Source organism: Tupaia chinensis, unplaced genomic scaffold (genome assembly GCF_000334495.1).
Source record: "Tupaia chinensis unplaced genomic scaffold, TupChi_1.0 Scaffold000605_1, whole genome shotgun sequence".
In the NCBI taxonomy this organism is placed as follows: Eukaryota; Metazoa; Chordata; class Mammalia; order Scandentia; family Tupaiidae; genus Tupaia; species Tupaia belangeri.
This window is the reverse complement of record NW_006160123.1, coordinates 269,119-280,514: the sequence shown is the minus strand read 5'-3', so window position 1 is coordinate 280,514 and position 11,396 is coordinate 269,119. Positions and strand designations below refer to the sequence as shown.

Here is an 11,396-nt window from a genome sequence, read left to right as displayed (position 1 = left end):
CCCAGGGGTGATGGCCACACTGCAATCCCTTCTCCTCCATTCTCCTCTCGGGATCTTGGGCACACACGCACACGCGATCGGCGTGAGTTTTAAGCCACCGGGTCCGGGACATGAACCGCGGTCGACTACGTGGGAGTCCAGCGACATAGCCATTACGCTAACTGCTGGCTCCCTCCTGATTCCTTTTGAAGAAGTGATCTTTCCTAGTTTTAACTTTGCCTTTGCCCCAGCCTTTTATATCTGGTTGTCTATTGTCACAAAAAGGGTATACTTCTGTTAAACTCAGCTGTGTACTTCTCTTTTTTTTTTTTGGAGAGGTTTTTTTTCTATAGGGCGCGTGCGCTCACCAGACAGACAGAGAGAGACATAGAGACAGCAAGGAACCACTCACCAGGGGGGATGGTCACGCCGCAATCCCTTCTCCTCCATTCTCCTCTCAGGATCTTGGGCACGCACGCACACGTGCCCGGCGTGAGTTTTAAGCCACCGGGTCTGGGACGCGAACCGCGGTCAACTACATGGGAGTCTAGCGACATAGCCATTACGCTAACTGCTAGTTCCCTGTACTTCTCTTTTATAAATAAGCTCTCAAGATAAGGAGCCATGGCCCTTTATCTACTTATTTTTTTAAGAATTATTTTTAAATTTAATTTTATTTGTTCATTTATTTTAATTTGTCCAGAGAGAGAGAGAGAGAGAAAGTGAGAAAGCAAGCCACAAGGTCCAGGTGGCCATGTGGGAGTGTCCAGCCTTAACCACCAGGCCACCTGCTGGTCCCTTATCTACTTAATATTTATGTCTTAATGTTTTCTGCCTTCATCGGCGTTTTACATTGCAAAGATACTTAATGAATTGGCATAAATCCAAAATTGCTGACATATTCCAAAGGAAAAAATATTTTTAAGCACTACTTGCATAAAAAGTTTACTCAGAACAGTAACACATAGTAAACAACCGAAAAATTCAACAATAAAGTGGTTAGATTAAGACCAGAGCCCAAAGCTGTATCTTCTGTACTTGGCCCATAGAAAATACTTAATATTAAATAAATGGTTACACCTTTGTGTTGCAATATTATGTAATCAAGCATAAAAAACGAGAATAAAGGAAAAAATAAGCTTCGCAAAATATGGACTACATAATAAAATAAGCTTCGCAAAATAATGGACTACATCTAAAGAAACTTTATGGAAGCACGTTAATAACCAGAATGGAAAAAAAAAAAGAGAGAGAGAGAGAAGACAGAGAATGAGCCAAAGAAAGACGCCTGTCTTATTTGTACAATTTAAAAGGCGTCCTCATACATATTCACTTTGAGTCTCTCAACCCCTGCGAAGCACGCACGGGAGGCATTATTAACTCGGTTTTACGGGTAAGAGACGGACACACCAAGGTCAGGAATGAGTGACCAAGGAGGGGCCAGGCCTCTAGCCTCCGCCTCCCAGATACCGGTCTAGTCTCCCCTGTCACCACTCTGCAGTCGTCGTTGGAGTTGAGGGGGTCGGTCCCCTTTACTTTGCCGGCCTTAACTCTTGCAAAACGAGCCCAGAAACGCAGGCGGTCAAAGAGCGGAAGAGGCCGGCTGGGCTCAGGTTTCATCGCCCGCTGACGTGCCCGGAACCCTAGGCCCCGCGACCATAGAGTTCGGAAGTGCGGGCAGAGCGACTCCGCGGGGCGCCGGGCGGTCCCTTCTGGGACCACGGAGGGCTGCGCCCCGGCGGGCGGCCCTCGCCGCTGCCCCAGCCCCGCGCCTCCCGGAGGCCGCACCCCGCGCCGGGCCCCGGAGACAGCAACATCTTCTGGGGCCTGCAGGTGACTTGGCGGGAGCCCAAGGGGGGCGGGTGCAAAGCCGGCAAGGCGCAGGGAGACCCTGGCAGTTTCAGCAGGCGCGAGATCTGCGCAGGTCTGGGCCCCAGACTCCGGACCGTGGGCCTTAGTCAGGTGGTAATTCGAGGGTCCGTCTTGTGCTGGCTTCAACTCGGTCCTTCCATGGGGAGTTCGCTGATGCACTGCATCTTTGCCTTTTCCTTCCGCCCGAGAGTCGCTGGGCCGCCCCTACCCATGCCGCCTCTTCCTGACTCAGCTATCTCTGTTCAATACCTGCTTTCGGCAGATATCCGACATTCACCTGAGCAGGTTTCGCGATCCAGGCAGAGCGGTAGACTTAGAGAAGTTCTGTTCTGAAACTATTGACATCATTCAACCAGCTCTCGTCTTAGCAACAGGTAGGGAGAATGGCCGTGCTGTGATTGTGTTGTGTGGTCCGATGGTGGAATGCTAGCTAGGGCTGTAGCTTTTCCCTTTGGGAACGTTGGCAACACTATACTCACAGCCCTAGGTGAGCCCAGCGATGTAGAGTCGATGGGACAGTATCAGTCCCTTTGCCTGTGGATAACAGAATCAAGATCCAGGGTGATTTGCCTTAGCAAGGCTTCCTTAAGCCAGTCAAAGTGAGGCTTGTGATACTCATGTCAGTGTGTTGTCAGTGTGCTGTATTTGTAACTTTTTAGATTGTTGCAGTTCTGGATTTGGCAGAGAATTAGGGAAAACTTGAACCACAACCCAAAAATCCTCTTCTTTTACGAACGTTTTCATTTGCTTTACATCACTAGAGCACTTTTTCTTCATCCCTTGATACTTGTGTAATTTGGATTTCCAAGATTCTAAACTCTTGATCATTTGCTTCCAAAAATGCAGCTAAAAGAGCATTTATCGTATTTACGGGAGCATTCATCTCCCACCCACCTTACTGATCGCTTACATATCTCTGTTGATAATGATGGAGTGGCAGTCCTTATATAAAGGGCCCATGTCAAGTGTTCTGTTAAGTTTTCTATGTTTTGGTATTTTATTGTCCAAACTACACCTTTCAGATTGCTTCTTGCTGTAAAAAGAATACTATAGATCACATGTCCTGATTTGGGATTTGGAGAATATGGTTGCCAAAGATATTAGGCACTTGCCCAGGGTGTTCATATTTCTTATAAAAGCTTTTTTTAAGGAGATAGAACATAACTTTTTACTTAAAGATTTAAATTTTATTAAAGTCTATTATGCATTTTATCCTGCTCTCTTTAAAGATATATTTTCTTCACAACCCATTTATAATATTGCAAGAGATTAAATAGGCACTTGTTAACTCTTACTGAGAAACTTCTTAGTTTAGATGTTTTTTTTTTTTTTTTGGACAGAGGTGGACTCAAGTGGTTGTGCTTAGACTTGTTGAATACTTTATCTTAGTTCCTTCAGTGTACATTTTTTAAAAATTGGGACCTCTCCCCGAAGTTTATTTTACATTGTGATTCAATTCTTACATAAACCTACAGGAGATCTGACAGATGCCAAAACAAAGGAACAGTTGGGATCCAGGCAGCAGGAGATAGAATGGCAAACTTACCAAGGTATTCTGAAGAAGACAAGGGTCATGGAAAAAACCAAGTGGCTGGACATCAGAGGAAATCATGGTAAGAGTTGAGACCCAAATTTAATAAAGACTAGATTTAGTTTTCCTTCAGGAACCTAGATGTTCCAATCCTGGATTGTAAGGTTATAAAATGGGGGCTGGAGGTGGGCAGCAAGTGGCATGGTGGTTAAGGTGCTGGATTCCCACATGATTGACTGTGGTTCAAGTTCTGGATTTGGTGGCTTGAAAAATCACACCAGAAGTGTGTGTGTGCATACCCAGAATCCCGAGAGGAGACTGAAAGAGAGGGATTGCAGTGTAGCCATTGCCCCTGGGGGATGATTCTCACTTTCCTTCTCTTTGGTGAGTACACATGCCTTATTGGAAAAGCCTCAAGTGAAAGAAAAGAATTCCAAGCCTAGCTACTAGCTTTTTTTTTCTTTTTTTTACTACTACCTTCTTTATTTTAAGTATAAATATCAGAAAGACCCTTGTGATCAAATAATTTGGATGATTCTTTGGAGTTCATAATACTATGACTTTTATAGGCATAAATACTTATGGTATGTGTTTATATTAGGTTATTGAGAAAGTCATGACCTTTTTCCCATGTTTTTAATGCAAAAATGCATCTTGACTGTCTTGATGACCCCAAATATATGCTTATATATAGTGTTAAACTGGGAGAAACTAGTTTTTATTCATATTTAACTATATTTTGTAGTTGTCCTCTTACTTAGCAAGAGGATTACATTCATGTTCATATTTTCTTTTGGCCTAAATTGGACCTTCAACTTATTTTCTAAAGTTATTAAAAATAAAGTGGATTTCTGAAAATTAAAAGTGATAAGCAATTTTAGCTATTGCAAGGAGGCAGTCAGACTCTATTAAATCATTATTGTATTTCCACATAAATCTTCTATGCTATCCTTAAACTTAACCTTACCATTTGTTACTCCTTTCCTATTGACTCTTATTTAAGAAGAGAAGGATTTTATCCCTGTTACCAAAGAAATCTGTTTAGAAGCACCGACATAGATCTACAGATCAGGCATGAATCTACTCCTTGCTAGCTTCTAGAATCATGATTAAAACTGTAGCAGTAATAGTCCAGTCTTATAACTTCAAATTGATTTATTCTGAGTAGTACATAGTTCAAAGTTCCTGTTATTTTTCCAGTATATGAAAAATTCAGTAAGTTTCCAAATAATCTGAATTTTGTTAAACTATCAAGTTTAAAAATTATCAGTTCGGGGACCAGCAGATGGCATAGTGGTTATGTCACTGGACTATTACATAGCTGACTGCAGTTTGATTCTTGGACCAGTCACACTGGACTGGTATGTGCCCAAGATCCTGGGAGGAAAATGAAGGAGAAGCCATTGTGGCATTGGCATCCCTGCTGGGGGGATTTCTCACCTTCCTTCTCACTGTCTCTGTCTCTCTCTTTGGTGAGCACATGCACCCTAAGGCTAAAACCTCAAAACAATTATCAGCCTGATGGATTGACATTTTACCATTTGGATTGTTATAAAATAAATGCCATTTTTCTTTAATCATTAGCATGCTTAATTTATTTTAATATAAATGAATGTTTTCTTTTTTCTTCTTAATTAGATGCATATAACATTCCAAGTCTGGACAGCGTCAAGAATTATTACAGGTACTGTAATGAACAGGAGACAGACCACTATGTTGTGTCTGTGTTAGAGTGCAGTCAATTCAAGAATGAGTGAAAACTTTTTAAGATTGCTATAGGGTTTATGTCATCACCAGAGAGAGAGAGAGAAATAACCCCTCCGGAAGATGGTCATGCCACAATCCCTTCTCTTCCATTCTCCTCTTGGGGTTTTGGGAACGCATAGGCCCAGTGTGTTTATCAAGCTGTTGAGGCCAGGACTCAAACCACGTAATCAGCCTTGTGGGATTTATTCACCTTAACCACCACAATACCAACTGGCCAAGTGAAAGCATTTTGAAATAGATCAAAATTTATATATAGGGGCCAGCAGGTGGCATGGTGGTTGAGGCACTGAACACTCCCACATGGCCAACCGTAGTTCGAGTCTCGGACCTGGTGGCTTGCTTTCTCACTCCCCACTCCACCCCTTGTGTCTCTCTCTGATCAAATTAAAATAAATGAATGAATAAATGAAATTAAATAATTCTTTTTAAAAATTTCTATGTGAAGAATCTGATAATTTAGGAAAGGAGGCTTTTATTTATTTATTTATGCAACAGATCCTTTTTGTTTGGACTTTTTATTTCCTTTAATTCTTTTTTTTCCCCCCATATTTTAATGCTTTGTTTTGGCCAATGGTACTTTTATATTCTACACAGACTGCCTTTTTTTCGCTGCTTATGGATAGGCAAAATAATTTAGAGCAGCACTTATCTCCCAGACAACTGAAGTTGAAGGGTTTTTGGAATGATGAGATACAAATTCTTTCATCCTCTGGGTTGGCTGGAGAATTCAGTTTGTCACTTCTTGCTGCTTTATCCTTTTATCCCAGTGCATAGAAATATTAAAATGTTTTTTATGTTTTATGAGTATGAAAAAAGCTAGAGAATCTCTGAGTTAGAAAACTATCTCGTCTCAGTGTGTTAGAATTCTTTTGTTTGCAGTTTCACTTTTAGTTCCAGGGCATTCAGAGCTTTGTTGTGTATTTTCAATCAATCAGGTAGCAAGTATTGAGAGCCCATCAGTAGTTGGATAGTATGAAAGTTTTAAGAGCTGATATTAAAAATATTGTCATTGGCTAGCAGGTGGCGTGCGGTTAAGGTGCTGGACTCCCACATGCCGATTGCAGTTGAGTTCTAGACCTAATGCTTGCTTTCTCACTTTCCCTTTCTCTCTTTTTCTGCTGAGTACAGAGAGAAAGTGAGAAAGCAAGCCACCAGGTCCAGTATTCAAACCATGATCAGCCACATGAGAGTGTCCAGCACCTTAACCACCATGCTCCTTGTTGGTCCCCTGGATTTTTTATTTTAAAGAAGCTTTTTTTTCTCTACATAGTCAGATGCAGGTGGTAACATTGTCAGAAAGAGAGGGAGTTTTCCAGAGTGATTTTCAAGCCATTAAGTCCAGGACTTGAACTTTGGTTAGCCATGTGGGAATCCAGCATCTTAACTACCACACTGCCTGCTGGCCCCTAGACAGTTGGATTTTAATATGTTAAAAACTGTAGGCAAGGATTATAATATCTGGGGGAATAACCAAAAACAAAATAAGCAAGAAAAAAATATAATGAACATAAACCTGAAGCAGAATATTTTTCTTTCTTTCTTTCTTTCTTTCTTTCTTTCTTTCTTTCTTTCTTTCTTTCTTTCTTTCTTTCTTTTATTAAAGAGAATCGCTACCACCAGTTACTGGAAGCTGTTCAGGAAACTATCCATTTGGAATCATGTTTACTTTTGCTTAATTAAATTCCACTAAATTAAATTTTCTGAAGTTTTTTCTTTTAACACCTCCAAATAAATGTTTATTTGTGAGTTATGGGTCACATAAAATAAAAATGTTTTTTGGGGGCAAAGAGTGTTTTTCTATAGGGTGTGTGTACTCACTGGAGAGACAGAGAGACAGAGAGACAGAGAGACAGAAAGCGAGAAATTCCCCCCCGGGGGGGATAGCAAAGCCACAATCTCTTCTCTTCTATTTTCCCCTTGGGATCTTGGTCACACATGCACATGTGTCCGGCGTGAGTTTAAGCCACCGGGTCTGGGATTTGAACTGCAGTCAACTACATGGGAGTCCAGTGACATAGCCATTACGCCAACTGCTGGTCCCCTGAAAGAAAATTTTAAAATACCAACAAAAAAGGAAATAGAAGGTACCGGCAGGTGGTTTGGTGGCTGGACACTCCCATATGGCCAACCATGGTTCAAGTCCCAGACCTGGTGGCTTGCTTTCTCACTTTTCCTCTCTGTCTCTTTCTGGTAAAATTGAAAAATAAAATGAGTCAATAAATAAAATTAAATAATTCTTTTTTTAAAAAAAGGGAAAATAGAACTAATTGACTTTGTTTAAATTAGGTTTGTCTAATTTTTTTTTTTTTTTTGGAGAGGTTTTTCTATAGGGCATGTGCACTCGCCAGAGAGACAGAAAGCGAGAAATCACCCCCCAGTGGGGATGGCCATGCCACAATTTCTTCTTCATTCTCCTCTTGGGATCTTGGGCACGCACGCACACGTGCCTGGCTTGAGTTTAAGTTGCCAGGTCACAGACTCATACCACGGTTGACTACATGGGAGTCCAGCGACATAGCCATTATGCTAACTGCTGGTCCCAGGTTTGTCTAATTTTTGAGTATTGGAATATTTATTACAATATGTTTATTTTAATTATGATATATTTGATGGCTATTGTGACTTAAATATAGCTCAGTGCTAGCACATTACGTTGTAGAAGTTTCTTTGTTTTATTTATTTATTTTAAGAATTATTTATTTCCCTTTATTTTAGTATTATTATTTTCCATTTTGATCAAAAAGAGACGGGGGAGGAGTGAGAAAGCAAGCCACCAGGTCTAGAACTTGAATTGTGGTCAGCCATGTGGGAGACCAGCGCCTTTAACCACCATGCTGCCTGCCCGTTCCTGTTTTATTTATTGATTTAGTTATTCATTCATTCATTTTTGAGAGAGATTGTTTGCTATAAGGGCACATTGCTTGCAGGAGACACAGAGATAGACAGAAAGCAAGAAATTGACCCCCAGGTGGGATGGCCACACTACAATCCCTTCTCCAGTCGTCTCTTGGGATTTGGGGCATGCACGCACATGCACTCAACGTGAGTTTTAAGCCTCCAGGTCTGGACTTGAACTACAGTTGACTAAATGGGAGTCCAGCGATGTAACCATTACCCCATTCGCTGGTCCCTTTTTTGTACTTTTTAACATATGCCATTAAGTAAGACATCATAAAGATAATTAGATATGGGCCAGCTGGTGCCATGATGATTAAGGCAGCTGGATCCCACATGGCTTACTTCACAATTCAGTCCTGGACTAGTGGCATCAAAAACGTGGGGTACCTGTGTGGGCTGCCCAAAACCTCAGGGGGAAGATAGAAGAGGAGGGATTGCAGTGTGCTCATGCCCTGGGGGGTGATTCCTCACTTTCTTTCTCTCTCCAGTGAGTACATGCACACTGTAGCAAACTAAAAATAAAACAAACAAGACACTTAGATAAAAGATGATACCAAGTTTTCTTATAATGTTTGACAATTTTTAAAAAAATTATTATTCATTTATTCATTCATTCAGACATACATACCAGAGAGGGACAAAGAGAGAGGGAGAGGCGGGGAGAGAGAGAGAGAGAGGGAAAGCAAGCCACTGAGTCTGGGACTGGAACCATGGTCAACCCTGTGGGAGTCCAGTGCTCTTAACCACCATGCCACCTGTTCGCTCCTGTTCTGACAGTAAAATAATATTGTAGAAGTATGCCCCAATATATTGGGTAGTTAGAAAAGTCATGATGCATTTTTGCATAGAAAGACATAGAAAAATACATCATGACTTTTTTGACAACCAAATAGTCTATCCTTTCCTTCTCATTTATTCAAGTTACTTAATGAATGCCTACTCTGTGCTATGTTACCCATACTTTCTCCCTGCTTTTCACCCTCCAACTTTATGACACCTGAATACATTGACACTTAAGGTGGTACAAACTTTCATATTGGATGTAGACCCTGTGTATGTTACCAGTATGTTTTTAGGAACTGAAGATTTATTGACCTAGACCTACACTAACATTTTTCTCCTGGTTTAATGACTTCATCTTTGCTAATGTTCTTGTGATATAAGCCTTTGTAGTCTTATTTCTAGAAGTAACCATCTTTTGGATCTCAATACTCCAAGAATTCTGCTAGGTGTTTGTTTAGTAGGCCCTCACTAAATTTTTAAAAATAATTGAAAAGTACTGTCTCACTGAGTCTGAATCATTCTTTTTCATTGTTTAGTGGACTACTTGTCTTCTCTGCTTTATTTGGAGACCTTGCATTTGGTTATTGATGAGTTAGTTTTCATGATTCTCTGGAGAAAATGGAATAAAAACTTAGAAATTTCATTTAATCAGTTATCCATTATGGATCTTGTTTAGTGTATTTCTCTGTCAGATCAGTAAACTCCTTTTTGGAGCCAGTAAGTGGTGTAATGGTTAATGTGCTGGACTGCTACATGGCCAACTGTGGTTCAAGTCTTGGACCATCAACTTGAAACTCATGCCTGGCTTGTGTGCATATGTGTTCAAAATCCCAAGAGGAGAATGGAGGAGAAGGAATTGTGGCATGGCCATCCCCCCCGGGGGGGGATTTCTCTCTTTTCCTGCATCTCCGGTGAGTGCACGTGCTCAATAGCAAAAATCTCTCTTAAAAATAATAAAAAAATGTAAATATCCTTTGCAGAGGAAGACAAAAGTTCAGTGTGATGCTAGGAAAGGATTTAAATTAATTCCATCTTTTCACGATCGCACTAAAGCTTTCCCGTCTTGTATTTTGTAGGAAATATTCTGCTGTACGTAGGGATGGCCATTTCCATTATGTCCACAATACTCCCTTTGGCAACTATTCTTTCATCTGTGTTGATGCCACCCAAACTCCAGGACCTAAGAGACCCTATAATTTCTTTGGAATTTTAAATAAGGTACAGTAAAAATCTTACTTCTCTTTCTAGCTTTGTCTATTTTATTTTTTCTTTGTTATATGTAGATCACTTTATAGTTTTCATCTAGAAATGGTTAAAAAAAAATTCATTTTGATTTCAAATATGGCTAGAAGTTACTGGCTGCTATAGCACTGTTATTACTATCTCTGTTCTTGTCCCAAAATCTTGGAAGTACTTTACACTTGATATGTATTCAATAAACACTTATTAAATATTTACTAAGTGCAGGATGCACTCTGCAAGGTGCAAGCACACAGCTGTCTGTACTATGTGGCATATTCCTATTCCCATATCCCCACAATTGCCAATTCTTTTTTAAAATTTTTTTAAGAATTATTTTTATTGGGGTCAGCTGGTGGAGGTGGTGGTTAAAGCTCTGGACACTTCCACATGGCTGACTACGGTTCAAGTCCTGGACCTGGTGGCTTTCTTTCTCACTTTCCCTCTTTTTCTCTCTATCTCTCTCTGGTCAAATTAAAATAAATAAGTGAATAAATTAAAAAATTATTATATGTATATAAACATATATAAATAAAATGTAGATATATAAAAATAAAGCTTGCTATTTATTTATTTATTTATTGCAATTTGACCAGAGAGGGACAAAGCAAGATACAGAGAGAGGGAAATTGAGAAAGTAAGCTGCTATGTGGAGAGTGGCCAATCTGAGCATGCAGAAATAAGCTTCTAGCTATGAAAGGATTTGCATACGAAAATGCTATCTGCATGTTACTTATTCATATTTGACCAGAGAGGGACAGAGTGAGAGAAAGAGAGTGAGAAAGCAAGCACCCAGGTCTGGGACTCAAACTGCTGTCAGCCATGTGGGAAGTCCGGTACCCTTAAGCACCACGTCACCTGCTGGCCCCCACTCTTACCAATTCTAAACTAGTGATGTATATTATTTTAATAAGAGGACTATTAAGATAGGTTAATTCAATTTAAACTATTTTTGCCAAGGCTAGGTGAATACCTGCTGCATTAAAACTGTCTGGAAAGTCATATCTGAGAACTTCTCATTATTTCTTGGTATGACAAATGCCAGCTCCTTATTTAAGAAGCATATGCCTCCCCTTATCACCTTTCTATTCTTTTTTAAAAAAATTATTTATTTAACTTTATTTATTCATTCATTCATTTTTAATTTGACTGGAGAGACACACACAGGCAGAGAGAAAGAGAGAGAAGGTGAGTAAGTAAGCCACCAGGTCCAGGACTTGAATCGGGGTCAGCCATGTGGGAGTGTCCAGCGCCTTAAACACGACTCCACCCGCTGGTCCCTCACCTTTCTATTCTTAATTAAAGGGACATAATGTACCTATATGTA

At 40.3% G+C, this 11,396-nt stretch overlaps 1 protein-coding gene across 4 annotated transcripts in view; it reads left to right on the top strand.

The window, feature by feature from the left end:
- The first annotated feature begins 1,724 nt into the window (after window positions 1–1,724).
- The window catches only part of TMEM62 (transmembrane protein 62), a 35,346-nt gene continuing 25,674 nt past the window's right edge, over window positions 1,725–11,396 (top strand). The window contains exons 1-5 of one of the 4 annotated variants that reach the window (XM_014591672.2): window positions 1,725–1,812; window positions 2,114–2,225; window positions 3,327–3,464; window positions 5,021–5,066; window positions 9,907–10,048. In XM_014591672.2, coding sequence (XP_014447158.2) covers window positions 3,425–3,464; window positions 5,021–5,066; window positions 9,907–10,048 — 228 coding nt within the window. In that variant the 5' untranslated portion in view covers window positions 1,725–1,812; window positions 2,114–2,225; window positions 3,327–3,424. Of the gene's footprint in view, window positions 1,813–2,113; window positions 2,226–3,326; window positions 3,465–5,020; window positions 5,067–9,906; window positions 10,049–11,396 lie in introns of those variants that run through there. The other 3 variants (XM_027775782.1, XM_027775781.1, XM_027775783.1) reach the window with 3 other exon arrangements.